The 22,988-nt window shown below is 46.8% G+C and overlaps 1 protein-coding gene across 1 annotated transcript in view; it reads left to right on the forward strand.

Annotated features, from left to right (window-relative positions):
• Positions 1 to 22,988, forward strand: part of bcl9 (BCL9 transcription coactivator) — a 401,618-nt gene that overhangs the window by 31,805 nt on the left and 346,825 nt on the right. Inside the window, 1 exon segment of the mRNA XM_085998596.1 lies at positions 21,088 to 21,416. Within this exon segment, the coding sequence (XP_085854722.1) occupies positions 21,088 to 21,416 (329 nt within the window).

Raw genomic sequence — 22,988 nt, forward strand, 5'->3', positions numbered from 1 at the left:
TGAGTGGGGCAGAGAAGGGGCGGAATTTCTGAAGTGTGTTCAGGAGAATTTTCTTGATCGGTATGTTTCCTGCCCAATGAGTAAAGAGGTATTGCTGGATCTAATCCTGGGGAATGAAGTGGGTCAAGTGGAGAATGTCACAGTTGGAGAGCATCTCGGGAATAGTGATCATAGTATTGTAAGGTTTAGAGTAATTATTGAGAAAGACAAGACGCAATCTAGAATAAAAATATTTAACTGGAGGAGTGCTAATTTCAGCGAATTGAGGAGGAATCTGGCCCAGGCAAATTGGTGTCAAAGACTGGCAGGCAGAAATGTAACAGATCAATGGGCAGCCTTTAAAGAGGAGATGGTTCGGATACAGTCTAGGTACATTCCTACAAGGGGAAAGGGAGAGCAACCAAAGTTAGAGCTCCCTGGATGATGAAGGAGTTAGAGAGTAGGATGAAGCAGAAAAAGGGGGTGTATGACAGATGTCAACTTGATAATACAAGGGCAAATCAGGCTGAAAATAAAGTGTATGGAGGAGAAGTGAAAAAGGAAATAAGAGGGGCAAAGAGACAGTATGAGAATAGATTGGCGGCTAACATGAAAGAGAATCCAAAGGTTTTCTACAGGCATATTAACAGTAAAAAGGTTGTCAGAGGAGTGGTGGGGCCCACTAGGGACCAAAATGGAGATTTATTGGTGGAGGCAGAAGGCATGCCTAAGGTATGAAATGAGTACTTTGCATCAGTGTTTACCAAGGAAGAGGGCCTTGCCAAAGCTATGGTAAATGAGGAGGTTGCTAGGATATTGAATGAGATAAAAATGGATAAAGAGGAGATACTAGAAAGGCTGGCGGTACTTAAAGTAGATAAGTCACCCAGTCCAGATGGGTTGCATCCTAGGTTGCTGAGGTAGAAATTGCAGAGGTGCTGGCCACAATCTTCCAATCCTCTTTAGATACAGGGATGGTGCCAGAGGACTGGAGGACTGCAAATGTTTAAAAAAGGGGAGAAGGATAAACCTGGCAATTACAGGCCAGTCAGTTTAATGTCAGTGGTGGAGAAGCTTTTAGAAACAATAATCCAGGAGAAAATTAACAGCCACTTGGACAAGCATGGACTAAGAAAGGAGAGCCAAAACAGATTTGTTAAATGGCAAATTGTGTTTGACGAACTTGATTGAGTGTTTTGGTGAGGTAACAGAGTGGATGAATGAGGGCAGTGCAGTTGATGTTGTGTATATGGACTTTCAAAAGGCATGGATACAAAATTGGTGAATGGATAGAAAACAGAGAGTTGTGGTGAATGGCTATTTTTGGACTGGAGGGAGGTATAAAGTGGTGTTCCCCAAGGTTCAGTACTAGGACCACTGCTGTTTTTGATATACATTAATGTCTTGGACTTGGGGGTACAAGGTACAATTTTGAAATTTGCAGATGACCCGAAACTTGGAAATATAGTAAACAGTGAGTAGATAGTAATATAATTCAAGATTCAAAAAGACATAGACAGGCTGGTGGAATGGTCAGACACATGGCAGGTGAAATTCAATGCAGAGAAATGTGAGGTGATACATTTTGATATGGGGAAAGAGCAGGGGAGTGGGACTTACTGGATTGCTCTTCGAAACAGCCTGCACAGACTTTAAAGAAGGTGCAAGGACAGAGAGACCTGGGGGTGCTTGTGCACAAATCTTTGAAGGTGGCAGGGCAGGTTAACTAATCAATTAATAAAGCATATGGGATCCTGAGCTTTATGAATAGAGGCATAAAGTACAAAAGCCAGGAAGTTATGCTAAACCTATATAAAACACTAGTTCGACCCCAGCTGGAGTATTGTGTCCAATTCTGGGAACCACACTTTAGGAACGATGTGAAGGCTTTGGAGAGGGTACAAAAGAGGTTTACTAGAATGTTCCAGGAATGAGGGATTACAGTTACATGGATAGACTAGAGAAGCTGGGGTTGTTCTCCTTGGAGCAGAAAAGGCTGAGAGGAGATTTGATAGAGGTGTTCAAAATCATGAAGGTTTAGATAGAGTAAATGAGAGAAATTGTTTTCAGTGGCTGAAGGGTCGATAACGAAAGGGCACAGAATTAAGTTGATTGACAAAAGAACCAGAGACGACGTGAGGACATTTTTTTAATGCAGCGAATGATTAGGATTTGGAATGCACTGCCCGATAGGGTGGTGGATACAGATTCAATAGTGGCCTTCAAAAGAGATTTGGATAAATACTGGAAGGAGAAAAAAATTGCTGGCCTATGGGCAAAGAGCAGGGGAGTGGGACTAACTGGATTGCTCTTCAAAACAGCCTGCACAGACTCGATGGGCCAAATAGCCTCCTTCTGTGCTCTACTGTTCTATGATTCTATGGGGGATTTTTTACTGCAAAGAGCGAGCGGGTCTTGGAGCGGTAGGAGGTTAAAAGTGCTGAAATTGACAGCACGTTGGGAAGCCGGCTCCAACTCGTCACAGCAGCCTTCTCCTCACAGACCTGCCGCTCCACAAGAGAGAGGGAATGAGCACAGAGGAGCAGCTCACAGGAATCAATACCTGTAACACAGTGTATATAGACAGAGGAGTAGCTTCCAGGACATGTTTGAACACCAGTGTCTCAGGAGGCTCAGGCTATCGCACCAGGTCGTGGCAGATGTTTGTAGCCTGCTGGAACTAGACCTGCTGCCCAGTGGCCACACTTCACTAGTGGTTGTCAACGTGACCACTGCCCCACTGCCCTCAACTTCTTCATCTCAGGTTCCTTCCAGGGATCTGCAGGAGACATTTGTAGGATTTTGCAGTCGGCCGCCCACAAATGCATCACAGAGGTGACTGATGCCATGTTTGCCAGGGCAGGCAATTATGTACACTTTGCCACCGATGAAGCCAGTCAGAATGAGTGAGTGCCCGGGTTTGCGACTCTGGCTGGCTTCCCACAGGTGCCGGGCGTCATCAACTGTACACATGTGGCAATGAAGGCACCCTCAGATCACCCAGGAGTGTTTGTGAATCATAGGGGCTTCTACTCCATCAATGTACAGCTTGTCTGCAGCCACAAAAAGATCATTATGCAGGTGTGTGCAAGAGTTCCAGGGAGCTGCCATGATGCATTCGTCCTGCGCAAGCCCACCCTCCCTGAGCTCATCGCATCTCCAAACAGACTTACCGGCTGCCTGCTTGGAGACAAGGGCTATCCACTAAAAACATGGCTGTTGACACTCGTGAGGAGCCCAAGCAATGAGGCCCAAGAATGCTGCAATCAAAGCCATATGATGACGCGATGTGTCATTGAGCAAGCAGTCGGGATGCTGAAGGTGCGTTTCAGGTACCTAAACAGATCTGGAGGTGCCATTCAATACTGACTAGCCAGGGTCTCCAGAATAATCGTGGTGTGCTGCACTCTGCACAACAAAGCACAGCAGCAAAGGATTGAAGCTGCAGGAGGAGCAAGGAGGAGAGTGCAGTGCCTCTTTGGAGGAGAAGGTAGAGGAATGTCATGTGGCCATGGCACCAACAGCAGCGCACATTGCTGCCCGGGATGGCCTCATAATAGCACCAGTGCACCCATCTGGCAGCCACATGATGAACCCATTTGCACCTCCCCCACCCGCCACTCCGCCACCCCTAGTGCACAGCAGTCCTGCAATCAACAAAGCATCTCTTTCACAGACACCCATTGCTTGGATTTATGTCTTGTCTTATCACACATCACAAGTGAGAAGGCCAGTTGCCAGGGAGCACGCAAAAATGGGCCAGGCGGGAAAGTGATGCAAAGAATTAACATTTATGTGGCTCAAAATTTAAACAGAAACTTTGTAGCACACCTATGTGCATACCCTTGTGCAACTACAAATCTTTGATCTTCCTTTTTCTGCTACTCTTACATCGTTCAACCCCTGTGGCTTCAACAGAGGTAGAGGCAGGCTGCTCACATCCCTGCTCTGACTGTTGAGTTGTTCTTGACCGAAGTCCTCTGGAGGGCCCCGCCAAAGTCTGCTCCACCTGCATCTGTACAGAGGCAGACTCAGCCACTGGGACATGAGGCTGCATGTGGGCCACTGACTAAGGGAGGGGGCAGTGGGTGAGGAGTGGAAGTGGTTTGAGCAGACTCCCCACTTGCATGTCCCCTTTCTCCATCTTTCCTCTCATGGCCCACCCACACTTCCCTGGTAGCAATGAGCTGGAGAGCACTTGGCTTCACATCAGTGAGGCGCTGAACAACCAAGGCTAGGGTTTCATCAATCCTATTTGAGGTGGCATTCAGAGTGTGCAAGTCATTGGTGAGGGCCTGTATGCACTCGTTTGATTGCCGCATTTGATGCTCCGTGCAGGTGGCCACTCTTTCCATGAACGAAGACATCATCGCAAAGGCCTGCGACATCATGCTTGAGATGGACTCCTCCAATCTCTCTGCAAGCACAGTGCTGCTGGAAAGCCTGCCAGTACCTCACACATTTTTTGCTGATGCTCCAGAATTATCCTCTTCGTCGACGGCCCCTGAGGTTCAACACCTGGCTCCAACCCTCCGACGCAGACTCTCCGCTACTCTCCCTGTCTCCAACATCAGCTCTTGCTCACTTGTGATTTATGGCACACCAGGTGAATACCCAACTATCTGTCTTACTGGATCCACCGAAGTCTGAGTGTCTGACCTGGTGCTTGGTCTGCATGAATCCTGTGATGGTGCACCCTCAGTGTGTGTGACCTCCTCCGAGGAGGCATCGTCATCCTCCTGGACCACTTCCTCTGACTTGTTTGATGAGCCTGTGGGAGATTAAAGACATGAATTAGAACTGTCATGGTAAGAATGTTTTAAGCTAACATTATGCACTTGATCATCTTTCACTGGCTGCTGACATCAAGTCAACATGAGTGACTGTTGTATGACATGTGGCTGTGTGATATTTAGTTCTGTCACCAGGTAGCTACATCTCAGTCCTAAATGGCTTACCCCTTATCCTTAGACTGTGACCCCTGGTTCTGGACTCCCCGGCCATCGGGAACAGCCTTCCTGCATCTAGTCTGTCTAGTCCTGTTAGAATTTTATAAGTTTCAATGAGATCCCCTCTCATTCTTCTAAACTCTAGCGAATATAAGCTTAATCAACCCAATCTCTCTTCATACGTCATTCCTGCCATCCCAGGTATCAGTCTGTACTCACCTTTCCTGCCCTCATTAGGTCATTAAAGTGCTTTCGGCACTGTATCCAGAAGCGTAGCACCATACGTGGCTCACCTTCTGAGCTATCTCCAGCCACGCCTTCTTGGGCTCACTAGCAGGCTTCTTCCTCCCGTCAGCAGGGAATAGTATGTCCCTGCAGACCCTTACACACCATAGCATCAGCGCTAGGCTCCATCACTGCAGATCGTTGCTCTGGGACCACAACCTCTGGCTGTTCATCCTGCCCCCTCAGAATGATCTGCAGCTGCTCAGTGACATCCTTGACCCTGGCACCAGGGAGGCAACATACCATTCTGGAGTCACGTCTGCGGCCGCAGAAACAACTGTCTGTGCCCCTAACTATTGAATCCCCTATCACTATTGCTTTCCCGATCTTCCTCCTCCCCATTCAGTACAGCTGAGCCACCCGTGGTGCCATGGGCTTGGCTCTGGCTGCACTCCCCAGGGGAATCATCGCCTTCACCAATATTCAGTACTAAATATGGGTTAAAGAGTGAGATGCACTCAGGGTACTCCTGCATTACCTGCCTGGTCCTTCTTGTCTGTCTGGTGGTCACCCATTCTCTATCTGCCTGCACACTCTTATGCTGCAGGGTGACCACCTCCTGAAACATGCTATCCACATAGATCTCAGACTCGCGGATGCATCGCAGTGATGCTAGCTGCTGCTCAAGATCTGAAACCTGGAGCTTGAGCTTCTCCAGCTGATGACACTTCCTGCACATGAAAGCAGGAAAACACCAGGCCTGTTAGCTTAACATCTGTCAAAGGGAAGATGTTAGAAGCTATTATTAAAGACTTTATAGCAGGGCACTTAGAAAAGTTCAAAGTAATCAGGCAGAGTCAACATGGTTTTGTGCAAGGGAAATCATGTTTAACCAATTTATTGGAGTTCTTTGAGGAAGTAACATGTGCTATGGATAAAGGGGAACCAGTGGATGTACTGTACTTAGATTTCCAGAAGGCATTTGATAAGGTGTCACATCAAAGGTTATTGCGGAAAATAAAAGCTCATGGTGTAGGGGGTAACATATTGGCATGGATAGAAGATTGGCTAGCTAACAGGAAACAGAGAGCAGATATAAATGGGTAATTTTCTGATTGACAAGATGTAATGAGTGGTGTGCCACAGGGATCAGTGCTGGGGCCTCAACTTTTTACAATTTATATAAATGACTTGGATGAAGGGACCGAAGGTCTGGTTGCTAAATTTGCTGATGACACAAAGATAGGTAGGAAAGTAAATTGTGAAGAGGACATAAGGAAGCTACAAAGGGATATACAGGAAACTTTCTGATATCCGGCACTGACGGGACCGAGCTGATGCCGTACCATCAAAAGTGCCGGACATACCAGCGTTAATGTTGAGAGATACGGAACTGAAAAGCTCCTTGTGAATCAACAAACCCTGTTGCTTAGCAACAGCTTCAATACAGTCAGCTGCAGCTGCAAGCATCTCTAGCTGAAGCTGTTGCTATAGCTACAGACTTTGCAGAGCCTGACTGGGAAAAAAAAGCAACAAGAACTATAAAAACTTATAGAAAACGGCTCCTGACTTTTGCCGTTAGATCGAGTATTCCGGACATATAACCTCCGGATAAACCAAAGTCTCCTGTAGATAGGTTAAGTGAGTGGGCAAAGATCAGGCAAATGGAGTATAATGTGGGAAAATGTGAAGTTGTCCATTTTGGCAGGAAGAATAAAAAAGAAGCCTATTATCTAAATGGTGAGAAATTGCAGAGCTCTGAGATGCAGAGGGATCTGGGTATCCTAGTGCATGAATCGCAAAAGGTTACTATGCAAGTACAGCAAGTAATTAGGAAAGCTAATAGAATGTTATTGTTTGTTGCAAGGGGAATTGAATACAAAAGTAAGGAGGTTATGCTTCAGTTATACAGGGCATTGGTGAGACCACACCTCGAGTACTGTGTACAGTATTGGTCTCCTTATTTAAGGAAGGATGTAAATGCATTAGAAACAGTTCAAAGAAGGTTTACTGTAGTGTATGTACCTTTAAGAGAGAACTACTTTTACAGCTCCTGTATACTGTAGTACCGGCAGTGACCACACCTGTATATAAGCCTTGAGCATGCCTCTGTACTGTTAGTCTTTAGACTACCCTCCTCCAGTAAACACCTGTTGATTGTTAATTTACAGCCTCCGTCTAGTTATTGGAAAACATCATACTTAAAAATCACGGATTCAACAGTGGCAACGAGGTCGATTCGAATCTACCTGCAACTCTGCATTTCCTTTCAAGGAGTCGCTCCGGGAGGACGGTGGAAGAAAGTCGAGACCAGAAGCACGGGCGTCGACCATGGGCAACCGCCCAGTCATCCGGCAGAGAGTGAACATTGCAGGGGAGGCTGGTGAGAGCTGGGCTTGGTTCTCCAGCCACGACGATCCAGCAACAGACTGGCAACAGGTACAGCGCAGGCCCTTCCCGGACAGCGGCGGCTGGAGCCGACCGACGGCACAGAAAAGGCCGAGCAGCGTTGACGGGGTAAGAGAGAGGGTGAAGCGCACAGGGCGCAGCCGGGGGTTGAAAACCGAGCGGCGTCAATGGAAAACAAAAAGAGAGAGAGGGTAAAGCAGCAGCCGGGTTCAGGACCGAGCGGCGACAACGAGAGAGGCGCACAGGAGAACGCGCAGAGAACAGCCAGGGCTCAAGGGCTGAACAGCGTCCGCGGGGGAAAGAAAGGAAGCGCGGGAGATGCCATTGAGCCGCGGAGAAGAAGGGAGAGCGCAGGAGACGCCATTTTAGAAGCCGCAGCGGAGAAGAAAGGAGAGCGCGGGAGACGCCATTTTAGACAGTTTAATCACACCCAGGGATGCCAAAGAGTGGCAGTATCACTGCGTTCGACAATGAAGTCGAAGATTGGGCGACATATGTGGAACGCATTGAGGTGTACTGCAAGGCGAATGAAGTGCCAGATGCTAGGAAAGCACTGGTTTTGTTGAATTCCATGGGTGCAAAAACTTATGGCTTACTGCGAAACCTAATAACCCCAGAGAAGCCAGTGGATAAGAATTTCAAAAGCATAGTGGAAATCCTACAGGACCACTTAAACCCCACACCGCTGCTGATAGCAGAAAGATTTAAGTTCAAAAAAAGGAACCAGCATAAAGACGAAAGTAATGCTGAGTACTTAACGGAACTGCGCAAGCTATCGAAACTCTGCCAGTTTGGATTGGGACTGGCAGATACGTTAAGGGACAAGTTTGTGTGTGGGCTTCAAAGTGAAGGAACCCAGAAACGGCTTCTATCAGAAAAGGATCTTATGCTGGACAAGGCTTTCAGCATGGCAGTATCACACGAAGCAGCCGCACGGGGCGCTGCAGAGATACAACGGAGACCGCAAGAATATGGCACCAATGAAATGTCATATGGAGCAGGGAAGTGTTATCGCTGCGGCAGAACAACACACGACCAGAAGGATTGTTGGTTCAAGGACCAAGTGTGCAGACAGTGTGGAAAAGCAGGACAGATAGCAAGAGTCTGCAGGTCAGGGAAGAAAACCAGCAGCAAGAAATCTCCACAGGAGAAGTACATAAAGGTACATAAGGTGATGGACAGTAGTTCAGATGAACAGAAAAGTGATACAGACTCCGGAAGCAAGGAGCTGGGTTGTCTGAAACTACATAAGGTAATCAAAATGGAGGTAGCAGAAGCCTCGAAACAATACCTCACGATCAACACTCATAAAGGTCTCTACCAATACAACCGGCTGGTGTTCGGGGTAGCATCGGCTCCGGCTATTTGGCAAAGGGCAATAATAATAATAATAATCAACTTTATTGTCATTGTTAGTGCACAAGTGCAGTACAACAAAATGTAAGCTTGCGGCTCCTGAGAGTGTACATTTTGATTAGACATTTAACATACATTTGGCTTGTAACATAAACATAAACATAATAAAGTGCATTGGCAGATGTGCAGGCTTTAGAGTTTATTTGCAGAGTTCAATAGGATGACAGCCCTGGGAAAGAAGCTGTTCCTAAATCTGGTCGTTCGGGTGCGAATGCATCTGTAGCATCTCCCAGATGGCAGGGGGGCGAACAAACTGTGGCTGGGGTGGGTAGGGTCTTTGATGATGGTCAGTGACCTCCGTAAACAGTGTTTCTGGTAGATGCTCTCAATGGTCGGTAGCCGGGTGCCAGTAATGCGTTGGGCAGTTTTGACTACCCGCTGCAGGGCTTTCCAGTCATAGGAGCTACAGTGATACAGTTCGTCAGGATGCTCTCTATTGTGCAGCGGTAAAAGTTAGAGAGGATCTGGGGTGACAGGTTACATCCCTTCAGCCTCCTTAGGAAATATAGGTGCTGCTGGGCCTTCTTCACCAAAGAGGAGGTATTGAGGGACCAGGAGAGGTCTTCTGTGATGTGGACTCCGAGGAACTTAAAGCTGTCCACCCTTTCCACCACAGCCCCATGGATGTGGATGGGGGTGTGTCTTCTGCCTTTAGACTTCCTGAAGTCCACAATGATTTCCTTGGTTTTCTTGATGTTAAGGGCCAGGTTGTTATCGGCACACCACTTCACGAGGTGCTGGACCTCCTCCCTGTAGGCTGACTCATCATTGTTGGTGATCTGGCCTACCACCGTGGTATCATCCGCAAACTTGATGATGGTGTTGGAACCATGAACAGCCACACAGTCCTGTAAGGGATTCCAGGGACCCAGTGTTATTTGGACGACATCCTGGTCACGGGCGAAAATGACAGTGATCACCTCGCCAACCTGGAGAAGGTGCTCACTAGATGAAAGGAATATGGGCTACGAGCTAATCGCCACAAGTGCGAGTTTTTCCAGAAGCAGATCTCGTATTGTGGCCATGTTATTGATGAAGAGGGGTTACATAAGTCCCCTGAAAAGATTGAGGCAGTAGTCAAGGCTCCAGCACCGGAAAATGTGTCACAACTGAGGTCGTTCCTCGGGCTGGTGAACTACTACCGTAAGTTCTTACCAAATTTGTCCACAGTATTACACCCACTGAACACCCTACTGCAGACGGGGGTACCATGGAAGTGGAATGACGAATGTAAACGAGCTTTCCAGAAGTGCAAAGAATTGATCACATCAAAGGAGGTGTTGGCCCATTTCAACCCAGCACTACCAATTCAGTTGGCATGTGATGCATCACCCTATGGTATTGGAGCGGTGCTGTCGCACAAATTCCCAGACGGGTTGGAGAGGCCAGTAGCCTTTGCGTCTCGGTCACTAACCTCAGCCGAGCGCAACTATGCCCAGATCGACAGGGAGGCCCTCAGCCTAGTATGGGGAGTAAAACAATTCAACCACTATCTGCATGGGCAGAAGTTCACCTTGCTGACTGACCACCAACCACTTGTCTCCATCTTTAATCCAAAGAAGGGCGTTCTGGTGATGACTGCACAACGGCTACAAAGATGGTCCCTTTTTCTAGGGGCGAACCAATATGAAATAGAGTATAAGGGCATGAAACAGCATGGAAACGCTGATGGGCTATTACGCCTGCCACTGCCTACTGTGGAGGAAGCACCAGCAGTGGACCCTATCGAAATATTTTATTCGTCGATAATTGAAAGATTGCAAGTAACTAACGCGGATATAGAGAAGGAGACCCGCAATGATCCGACACTGTCTCGGGTATATGATTTGACGGTGAAGGGATGGCCAACACATGGTGACTCACTGTTGCCAGCATTCTCATCCAGAAGAGAACAGCTGTCAGTATGCCAGGGGACAGTGATGTGTGGGTCCCGAGTGGTAATTCCACCCAAGTTAAGGGAGAGAGTGCTCAATGAGCTTCACGAAGGCCATCTGGGAGGGGTGAAAATGAAAAGCCTTGCTAGGGCTTATGTGTGGTGGCCGGGGATCGATCAACAAATCGAGGACCTAACAAAGAGCTGCTCAGGATGCCAGAAGGTCCAAAATGCACCACCACATTCCCCTCTACACCCATGGGAGTGGCCCTCCTCTCCATGGCAACGGGTGCATATTGATTTTGCTGGTCCATTCATGGACTCAATGTTCTTAATAGCAGCGGATGCGCACTCGAAATGGCCTCAACCACTACAGAGAAAACGATTGCAGTCCTACGGACCATATTTGCCAGGAACAGCTTGCCAGAGCAGATTTGCTCTGATAACGGACCACAGTTTGTGTCCGAAGAGTTTCGGAAATTTATGAGAAGGAATGGGTAAGGCATTACACATCCGCCCCGTATCATGCAGCCACAAATGGATTGGCTGAGAGGTTCGTACAAACCTTTAAAAAGGCGATAAGGGCCATGTGCGATGATGAAATTCCACTACAGCATAAGGTGGACAATTTCCTGTTAGCCTACAGAAATGCGACACATGCAGTTACCAACCAGACCCCGGCCATGATGTTCTTTAGCTGAAGGTTGAGATCTCGTCTGGATTTGCTCAGACCAAATGTGCGAAGAAATGTTGAGGATAAGCAATTCCAGCACATCAATGAGAAGCCAACAAGGAGCTTCAATGTAGGACAACCAGTCTTGGCCCGCGACTACTGAACAGAGAAATGGCAACCCGGAACGATATGCACACGGCAGGGGCCATTAATGTACACAGTGGATGTCGGGGAGAACATTGTGAGACGCCACGTCGACCAGATCCTAGCGTCACAGGAACGAGTCAACCCCATGTCTCGCGAACCTGGGGATGAACCCGACATACTGGTAGCATCTACCTCAGAAACAGTAGCAGCAGAAACTGATGAACTAACCGACGAAAGCGGGCCAGAATCGCCTCCGCACCAAGAACAAGAACCTCAGGAAAGGCGCTATCCAGAATGGATCAGGAAGCCGCCCCAAAGACTGAATCTATAAATGGACTATTTCAGTTTAAAGTGCATGTTAAAGTGTTGACTGTTATTTGAATGTTATGGGTACTGTTAATCTAAAAGGGGAGGAATTGTAGTGTATGTACCTTTAAGAGAGAACTACTTTTACAGCTCCTGTATACTGTAGTACCGGCAGTGACCACACCTGTATATAAGCCTTGAGCATGCCTCTGTACTGTTAGTCTTTAGACTACCCTCCTCCAGTAAACACCTGTTGATTGTTAATTTACAGCCTCTGTCTAGTTATTGGAAAACATCATACTTTAAGAATCACGGATTCAACATTTACCAGACTATTAACTGGAATGGGCGGGTTGTCTTATGAGGAAAGGTTGGACAGGCTAGGCTTGTATCTGCTGGAGTTCAGAAGAGTAAGAGGTGACTTGATTGAAACATGTAAGGTCCTGAGGGGTCTGGACAGGGTGGATGTGGATAGGATGTTTCCTCTTGTGGGAGAATCTAGAACTAGGGGTCACTGTTTGAAAATATGGGGTCGCCCATTTAAGAGAGAGATGAGGAGAAATTCTTTCTCAAAGAGGGTCGTGAGTCTTTGGAATTCTCTTCCACAGAGGGTGGTGGAGGCAGAGTCTTTGAATATTTTTAAGATAGAGTTAGATAGATTCTTGCTAAGCAAGGGGGTGAAAAGTTATCATGGGTAGATGGGAATGTGGAGTAATCGGATCAGCCATTATCTTATTGAATGGCGGAGTAGGCTCGAAGGGCCGAGTGGCCTACTCCTGCTCCTAATTCTTATATTCTTATGTACGTATGGTTGTCCAGGCCATGGGAAGAATCCTGGTGTTCCCACCTGGCACAAGATGTGCATTCCACGGGACTGAGGTGCCCTGCCATGCCTCTATTTAATAGTCTATTAACTAACTTAACAGAAATAAATTGAGGACTTTAAGAAAAACAGTCACCAACTACTCCAATTAGCTCCTTCCCCTGTGCTGACGGCACTTTAGGTATTTTTACCTCGCTCCCTGACGCTCGCACTCCCACCGGGCTCTGGACTCTTGGGCCTACCTTTATCACTGGCCACTCCTTTCGCACTCACGCAGCTCCGCTCTTGGGCCTATTAATTTAGAGTCCTTGGTGTCTGTGGCTGCACTCCTCCTTTTCAGTTAGATGTCTCAACCGCCTTCCTCCTCTCCACCGAATTCCTACTCTTACCAAATTCCTCCACTCTGCCTGTGATCCACTCCGATTGCCTTCACCCAGCCCTGTCTCCAAGCTCTGTGCTCAAGCTTTCTATTTTAAATGTCTTGATTTTTTTTATGTCTCTTCTCTGATGTAATTTCCACCCTGTTCATCTCCCCGGTAAGAACTGAGGCAAAGTAATTATTAAATTTTTCTGCCATTTCGCTGTCATTACTTGTGAGAATGACTTTCCCCATGTGTGATCTAGTGAACCAACTTATAACTGTATACGAATGTGCTATTCTCTGCTTGGATGTCAATGATTTGTGCTGTTGTCTGTCTATATTTAATGGGTTATCAGGCTTTTTACAAAAATTAAACAACACAGCAGAAACTTTTGAACATGTAATCATGTTATTTGGTCTTCTAGGCTGGATTGCAGCAGCTGGTCTATAATGGGTTTGTAACTCACTCACATTTCACTGCTCTCATTCCTTATTTTTTTTCAGGATTTTTTTAAAAGAAACCAGTATTCGGAAATATTTGTCGTAATACAATAAAATAAAAAAGGGCTATGTGAGTGTATTCATTGCTCCACGGGAGTTACTTTGTCGATGAGGGAGAACATAAAAACATAAGAACATAAGACTTAGGAGCAGGAGTAGGCCATTTGGCCCCTCGAGCCTGCTCCACCATTCAATAAGATCATGGCTGATCTGATCTTGGCCTCAACGCCACTTTCCTGCCTGCTCCCCATAACCCTTGACTCCCTTATCATTCAAAAATCTGTATATCTCCATCTTAAATATATTCAATGACCCAGCCTCCACAGCTCTCTGAGGTAAAGAGAGAAGAAATTCCTCCTCATCTCCGTTTTAAATGGGCGACCCCTTATTCTGAAACTATGCCCCCTAGTTCTAGATTCCCCCATGAGGGGAAACATCCTCTCTGCATCTACCTTGTCGAGCCCCCTCAGAATCTTGTATGTTTCAATAAGATCACCTCTCATTCTTCTAAACTCCAATGAGTATAGGCCCAACCTGCTCAACATAGAAACATAGAAACATAGAAGATAGGAGCAGGAGTAGGCCATTCGGCCCTCCGAGCCTGCTCCGCCATTCAACGAGATCATGGCTGATCATCCAAACCCTAACACCCGGTCCCTACACCGACAGCCATCCCACCCAAGCCCTATCCCCGTAACCCCACGTATTTAATCCCCCCTAACACTAAGGGCCAATTTTTTTTAATCATGGCCAATCAACCTAACCCGCACAACCTTTAGTGCTTTTTAAAAAAAAACATTGGGCTGGAAATTGCCTCCGACCCGCAATAAAACTCAGCACCTACCTGGTGCCTCTGTATCTTCAGACTCTTGCGGTCCTGGGCCTGCAGGCGTACGCCTGCGTAAAGGCCCATGTATCTCAAGGGCGCACGTGGTTCACAAGTGTCCCTGGGATCACGTGGGCCAGGCCAACCAATCACTTATGGAGATTCCATTTACGTACGGAATCCCCATAAGCATGAATAGGAATCCACTAAAACACAGATTTCACAGCACTTAAAAATAAATCATCACATGTTCAAAATTAATTCAAATACAATTTAATTAAGCGTTTTTAAAACAAAAATTAAATTTTTGAAAAATAAATTTAACAATTTTAAAGGGGCCAAAAATAACCTCAACTAATTTTAAAGGTTTTTGAATGTTTAAATGATTTTAAAAATATTATTTTAATATTTATTTAAACCCATATGCCTGTAAAAGAAGGCCCTACGCCACCTTTTACCAGGTGTAAGAGTTTTGTGGGCATTCGCTGGGCAGTAGTTGGGCAAATAGCCCAACTCTCCACCAGCGAATGTCCATTTCCTGCGGATTCGTACGATCTGTGAAGCTGAAACTTGACAGATCGCAAGTTCCGGGTTTTCACACATGCGCATCGCACGCGGAACCCGGAACATGCGGGGCACTTACGACCGCATACACTGTGCACATGTCATAGGTCCCGGAAAATCTGGAACATTATGTTCAAAAGAGACCCTGAAGATTGTTTGCTCTTAAGGCGCAGTACCACCTTGCACTAAATCTGAAATCAGATGGATGGAGGTAAGCTGGCCACCTGTTCATTTAGGGTGGTCACTCAACGGGGTAGATTTTGACTTTGTGCAAAAGTGTAAAGCGGATGACCAAGAATCGGGATCCCATTTCACATCTCTCCCGATTTTTATTTCCATTGAAGTCAATGGCTGCTGATCTGCTATCACATGTTTTACACTATTGCACCAAGACAGAATCTATCCAAACGACCTTTGTAGCTCACCGCGAGAGTAAAAATTGTCTGGAATTCCTGCATTGTATTCTGAATTCCCTATGTATGCGTAAGTACTGTATGGAAGTGCAATGGTTATGGTACTAGACTAGCAATCTCAGAAGATGTAAATTCAAATCCCACCATGACAAGTTATAAAATTGAATTCAATAAATCTCGTAATTTATAGGCTGACATTGGGAAAAAGTGACCACGGAAACTGCCAGATTGTCATAAAAACCCAAGTGGGTCACTAATGTCCTTCAAGGAATGGAACATTCACTTTCACCTAGTCTGGCATATGTGACTTCAGTTCTGCACTACATGATTGATTCTTAGGGGGGGAAAATTCAGTATCGACCATTTTGGGGCGCTAACATTGCCTGGGCGCTAATTGTAGCGCCTGCCGGTAATTAGCGCGGTGACCACGTAATTGAGTTTTAACGCCCCAAGAGGGAAGTGGAGGGCTAAACCAAGTGCTCCACTTCCTTCTTAGGGTGCTAACATCAGAGAGCGGGGCGGAGACTTCAGCAGCGCTGCCCACTGGGCCGTGCACGCTGCCGGGTTCCAAGTCTCCTTCCCTCCCTTAAAGGGAAGGGCCATCGCTGCAGGCCCTGCAATTTAAAAAGTACCAACCTGGACCACCAAGGCAGCCGCGATCCTGCGCAATCAGCCCGGCACACATGCAGGGTGCCAGGCTGATCGATCGCGGGCTGGAACCCGCAAAAAAAACTACAACAGGAAAGGTAAGTTTTTTTTCCACTTATCTCGGCCACCTCACCTTTAATCACCACCCGATGCACGCCTCCTGTTGTGTCGTGCTTTTGACTGGCGCTGCTGCAGGGGATGGAAGTCAATTTTGGGTCTGGGGCGCTACCGGGGCGATGCGCACGGCAATGACATCACGATCTCTGGGCGAAGGAGATTGGGGCGCAACACTGTAGCGCTGCCACAAAATTCCCTTCGAATATGGCGGGAGTTGATGTCAACGCCGCGCCCTGTCACAAAGGCACTCAATTTCACCCCCTTAATGCCTTCTGAAGTGGTCACTCAGAAATGGGTGATAAATGCAACACTATCACCATTTCCCACATTCAAGAAGGATTCTGAATTTTCTGTGCTGTCGGATTTCAAGTAGCTTGTTGCTAGTTAAGTCAATAAGTAGAATAAAAAGATGCAGTGTTGCATTCCTGAGCTACATCCCCCTACCCCAAATCGTTTTAAGAATCGGCAGATGATTGGACTGCTGTAAAACAAACACATAAGGTGAACACCAAGAAATATGTTCAAAATAAAAAATGGTCAAAGGTGTGAACTAAAAAAATGTGTCTGTTGGGTCCAGGCTTTTCCCTTGGTTGAGATAACCCGGTTGTTACTTTAATCACCATACCACTGAAATATGGTAACATTTGCCTTTGGTCAAAAAAACTTATGGCACCAGAAAGGAAGCAGCGCGACAGGATAACAAGTCTGGCAAACTTCTGGGCTTCGTGGCTTTTGGTTTTGGATATGCTCTTGATGTTAAGTAGATTTAAATAATGGACCTCATGTTATGACCTGTCCTCTGCACATTAATTATTCCTGATAGGAAAGAGGAATAGATCACCCTACAACGATAGCAAAATATTGCGGATGCTGGAAATCCGAAATAACAACAGAAAACGCTGGAAAAACTCAGCAGGCCAGGCATAGTGGTTAGCACTGTTGCCTCACAGCGCCAGGGACCCGGGTTCGAATCCGGCCTCGGGTGACTGTCTGTGTGGAGTTTGCACATTCTCCCCGTGTTTGCGTGGGTTTCCTCCGGGTGCTCCGGTTTCCTCCCACAGTCCAAAGATGTGCGGGTTAGGTTGATTGGCTATGATAAAATTGACCCTTAGTGTTAGGGGGATTAAATACGTGGGGTTACGGGGATAGGGTGGGATATGTGTTGGTGTAGGGGTTACGGGGATCGGGTGGGATATGTGTCGGTGCAGGCTCGATGGGCCGAAATGGCCTCTATCTGCACTGTGAGGTTTCTGTGCTTCTGTGCAACATCCATGGAGAGAGAAACAGAGTTAATGGTTCAGGTCGAAGACCTTTCGTCAGAACTGGAAAAAAACAGGAAAGGGGATAGATTTTTGTGCTTTCATCCCCTCCCCCTTTTCCCAGCCCCTACTTGCTTTAAAATCTATCCCCTTTCCTGTTTTTTTCCAGTTCTGACGAAAGGTCTTCGACCTGAAACGTTAACTCTGTTTCTCTCTCCATGGATGTTGCCTGGCCTGCTGAGTTTTTCCAGCGTTTTCTGTTATTTCGAATAGATCACCCTGCTGTGTAATCTTATGTGTGAGTTTGGTCTTTCTAGCTTTTCATTGCTCTGAGAGACAACATTTCCTACCTTCAAAGGGCTGTAAATAGCAGTCTTTGCAATAGCCAGCTAAAGAACCTCATAGACTCATAGAAAGTTACAGCACGGAAGGAGGCCATTTCGGCCCATCGTGTCCGCGCCGGCCAACAAAGAGCTATCCAGCCTAATCCCACTTCCCAGCTCTTGGTCCGTAGCCCTGCAGGTTAGAGCATCCCAAGTGTACATCCAAGTACTTTTTAAATGCGGTTAGGGTTTCTGCCTCTACCACCCTTTCAGGCAGTGAGTTCCAGTGAAGAAATTTCTCCTCAAATCCCCTCTAAACCTTCCACCAATTACTTTAAATCTGTGCCCCCTGGTTTTTGACCCCTCTGCTAAGGGAAATAGGTCCTTTTTATCCACTTTATCTATGCCCCTCATAATTTTATACACCTCAATAAGGTCTCCCCTCAGCCTCCTCTGTTCCAAGGAAAACAAACCCAGCCTATCCAGTCTTTCCTCATAGCTAAGATTCTCTATTCCCGGGAACATCCTTGTAAATCTCCTCTGTACCCTCTCTAGTGCAATCACATCTTTCCTGTAATGTGGTGACCAGAACTGCACACCTACTTAGGCTGGCGAGTTTGCACACCTACACAGTACTGTGCTCTTTTCAGGTACCTCCATATAACTCAACCAAACTGCCTCAGCAAATCAAAATTTTGAGCATTTGTGACTTGGTTCAGCAATAGCATTGAGGCTGTGAAATTCCACCAACAATGAACACATCATTGCAACATTCTTCTCCTATTTTAATGCAAGTGTTAATGGCATTTAAAATAAACAATTGAACACTTCTCTTTAAAGTAGCTCTCAGAGGAAATTCTAAACAAAAATGATATGCAAATTTAATATCCCACAGTGAAATTGCTTTGTTTTAAAAAGTCAAGTTTGCATATTTTGTTGTTTTTGGTAGACGTTACAGGTTTTGGGTCTTGCCTTAGATATTCTCTTAGGTACAGTGGTGCCAGTCACTTCCTTAAGAGATCTGAGTGTCTTATATTTAGGGGTGTGCCTGTACTGTCCAATTGTTAGCCATATGATAGCATAACCCATGGTGTAACAATAATGTCCCCTGTAATTTGAAATGGGCATTCGTGTTTTTTGCTTCTTCAACCCCTTCAAAGGTGGATTGAGCAACAACTTAGTGAGATGAGGCCAGATAGAAATCATTAAGCTGCTTTATTTCACAACGAATGAATGTACAGAGCAGCAGCTAAGACAAGATTCACTTTGTTTATTGTGCAATTTTGTGTCATAGCACAAAACAATGAACATGCTACTTTTCCTCACATCAGTGGATTGTTATACTTAAAGCAAAACATTTTTTTCTACTCTGCATTCTAAACTTCTTGTAGCCTTTGTTAAACTTGACTGCATGCAGCGTGCCCTTTTTTTAAAAACCTGTCTCTATGTCAATAATTTTTAATCTTCCTCTGTTCACAACAAAAAGGATCAGAGACTTTCTAATACAATGGGTATGAGGTATTTATTAATTGCTGAGACAAGTTAACAAATTATTTACAGTTTAAGGGAAACAACTTAAAAGATAGATTTTAATCACCTATCTTCTCAGAGGCATTTTTAAAACTTGTGTGAATACACTCGGGGAGAAATTCGGTGGGCTGCGCCACCAGTTAGCGCCGAAAGAGGGCACTCAGTGGCTTTAGCGCCACTGGCCATGCCTCCCGCGATATTTAGCTGGGGCGCTAATGGCGGCATTAGCCTGTTGCGCTGCGCCGCCACCGATGACGTCATCGGTGTGCGCAGCGCCCCGCTACCGCCCCGATCACGATACTTGGCAGCGACCGCCTCTGTAGCGCCGCTCGCTAATCGCGCCTGGTTCACGGGGCCTACCTGTGGCGGCAGTGGCGCAAATTAAGGTGGAGGTGCGGGGCGGCCGTTTTTTTCGGCGGCCGCCTGCCAGTACCTCCATCCCCGGCCTCCTGTTCTCCCCCCGCGGCATTGCCAGCTGCTTTCCGAGAGCCCGGCACTTCTCCTCGGTGCCGGGCTCTTTTGCCAGCACTCGCGATCGCTCATCGCGCTGGTGCAGGCCCTTCCCCCTTAAGAATGGGAGGAAGGCCTGCAGTACCGCAGCGCGCCGTGCCGCAGCGTGTGGCGCTGCGGCACGTTGCACTGCGATATTCAGTTTCAGCGCCCTAAGAGGGACGCGGAGTGCCTCAAGCCTTGCTCCATGTTCCTCTTGGGGCGCTCAAGCTGAATTTCTGGCGATCGCTGCTGCTCCGATCGCAGCGCAAAATCTGGCGCCCAGGCGAGCTTGGCGCCCTGTTTGCGGCTCCACCCAATTTCTCCCCCACTGTGCTTTAAAATACAATGGCCCAGAAATTCGGTTGAGGCGCCAAAGTGGCGCCAAGTTCACCTGGGTGCTGATTTTTGCTCAGTGTTCGGAGTAATACCGATCGCCAGAAATTCAGTTTCAGCGCCCCTAGAGGGAGACGGGGCGAGGCTCGAGGCGCTCCGTGTCCCTCTTAGGGCGTTGAAACTGAATATCGCAGCGCAACGTGCCACAGCACCACACGCTGCGGCACGGCACGCTGCGGTACTGCAGGCCTTCCTCCCATTCTTAAGGGGGAGGGGCCTGCAACAGCACGATCCCCGATCGCGAGTGCCGGCAAAAAAGCCTGGCACCGAGGAGAAGTGCCGGGCTCTTGGGAAACAGCCGGCAATGCCGCGGGGGGGGGATCAGGAGGCCGGGGACGGAGGTGCTGGCAGGCGGCCGCCGAAAAAAGCGGCCGCCCCGCACCTCCACCTTAACTGCCGGCACAGCAAGGTCCCGTGAACCGGGCGCGGGTAGCGAACGCTACCAAATATCGCGATCGGGACGCTAATGGGGTGCTGCGCACACCGATGACGTCATCGGTGGCGGCACAGCTCAACAGGCTAACGCCATCATTAGCGCCCCCACTGAATACCGTGGGAGGCGCCGCCAGTGGCGCTACAGCCACTGACTGCCCTCTTTAGGCGCTAACAGGTGGCGCTACATACCCAATTTCTCCCCCAATAATATCTTCTGTGGAAATATGGTCACAGTAACCTGAAATGTGAAAGTAGGGGTTATTATATTGGAAAATAACTACAACAAGTGATTTGAAATCTCTATGGCTTTCAAAGTATATACTAATCTCAAAGGAAAGTAGTTCTTGAATAAATAACATCCAGGAGGTCAGAAAAAAAGAGTCATTTGTGAGTATGTTTATTTTTTATTTTTGCTTTGTTTCCAGCCCAAATGCCAAGCAGGAGGCCACAGTCCGGTCACCTCCTGTGACGTCTCCTTTAAGTGCATCACAGCTGGACACCAAACTGTCCAATCAAGGGAAGCAGGGTAGCAACAGCCAGTCACAGGCCTCACCTTGTGATTCAAAGATCGTGAGTGGGAACCATGGCTCGAAAGCTTCCCAAGGCTCAGGAGGAAACCTGGGACTGAAAAATGGGCAAGGCCTGGGGACAAGCAGTGCGATAAAAGGGAAGGGCAAGAGGGAAAGAAGCACTTCCGCTGACTCCTTTGAACAAAGGGACGCTGGCACACCCAGCAATGAGTCCGAGCACAAAGGTATTACTGCAGCTCCTTTTTTGTGTTCTCTTCTCTGAAGTGTTGGCTCCTCAGATTTGTTTGGTATCTGCCCAAGTAATGTACATTTTATTCAATATTTTTAAACCAATTTGCTGGAGTGGCTTATTTGTACAAGTAAAGATGAGCTTCTCCCTACAATGCTTGCATCTGACAATCCCAGCGGTACCAAGGTAAAAACTGAAGTGACCTGACTCTTGGAATTGCTAGAATGCTGTCACTTGTTGCAAAAGAAAACCATGGGCTATTGATCTGCAGGTTGGCAGAGACTAACTTTACTTGGAATTCACTAGGAAAACTTTAACTCGTTTTGCAGCCTTTAGGTAGTCTTTGACACTTCACCAACCTAATGGTTTTCTTGAGTTTTTCAAGAGTGAATTACAAATACAAGTATTACAGACTTTAGAACAGAGGAAGCGATTATATAACAGCCCTTCCTTGTTAACTACTATCATGCTGATTGAGAAAGAAACACAGTAATATAAAAATGAAGATTGAATGTGAGTGGATATAATAATAAATTCTATCTGTATACCCATTCCCCACCCCACCTTTTTATTTTCTCTGTTTCTCTCTTGAAGACCATGGCTTGTTCCATTAGTCCTTTTGTCATTTTAAACACGTTGATTAGATCACCCCTCACCCTTCTAAACTTCAGGGAATACAAACCAAGTTTATGCAATCGTCCTCATAATTTAACCCTTTAAGCCCTGGTATCATTCTGGTGAATCTGTATGTGCCCACTCCAAGGCCAATATAACCTTCCTGAGGTGCGGTGCCCAGAACTGAATACAGTATTCCAGATGGGATCTGATTAAGGCTCTGTACAATGAAAGGATAACTTCCTCCCTATTGTATTCCAGTCCACTTGGGATAAAGCCAACATTTCATTCGCGTTTTTGTACCTGTCCATTAGCTTTTAATGATTTGGGGTGCATGGACACGCAAATCATTTTGCTCCTCCACAGTTCCTAATTTACTACCATTGAGAAAGTATTATGATATGTCTTTTTTGTCAATGTAGTTGACCTCACACATTGAACTCCATCTGCCACAATTTTGCCAAGTCAACTACTTTGCCACGTCCGTTTGTAACTTCCTGATCCGATCTGCACAACTTACTGTGCCTCGTAATTTAGTGTTATCTACAAACTTGAATCATAGATTTTTACAGCCAGCCGAAAAAGAGCTAACCAGCCTAATTCTACTTTCCAGCTCTTGGTCCGTAGCCCTGTAGGTTGCAGCATTTCAAGTGCATAGCCAAGTAATTTTTAAATGTGATGAGGGTTTCTTCCTCTACCACCCTTTCAGGCAGTGAGTTTCAGACCCCCACCACCCCCTGGGTGAAAAATTTCTCCTCAACTCCCCTCTAATCCTTCTGCCAATTACTTTAAATCTAAGCCCCCCTGGTTATTGACCCCTCTGCTAAGGGAAATAGGCCCTTCCTATCCACTCTATCTCAACCCTTCATAATTTTATACACCTCAATTAAATCTCCCCTCAGCCTCCTCTGTTCCAAAGAAAACAACCCGAGCATGTCCAATCTTTCCTCAT

This window comes from Somniosus microcephalus, chromosome 10 (genome assembly GCF_052327205.1).
Source record: "Somniosus microcephalus isolate GS21.2 chromosome 10, FLI_Smic_1.0, whole genome shotgun sequence".
NCBI classification, from domain to species: domain Eukaryota; kingdom Metazoa; phylum Chordata; class Chondrichthyes; order Squaliformes; family Somniosidae; genus Somniosus; species Somniosus microcephalus.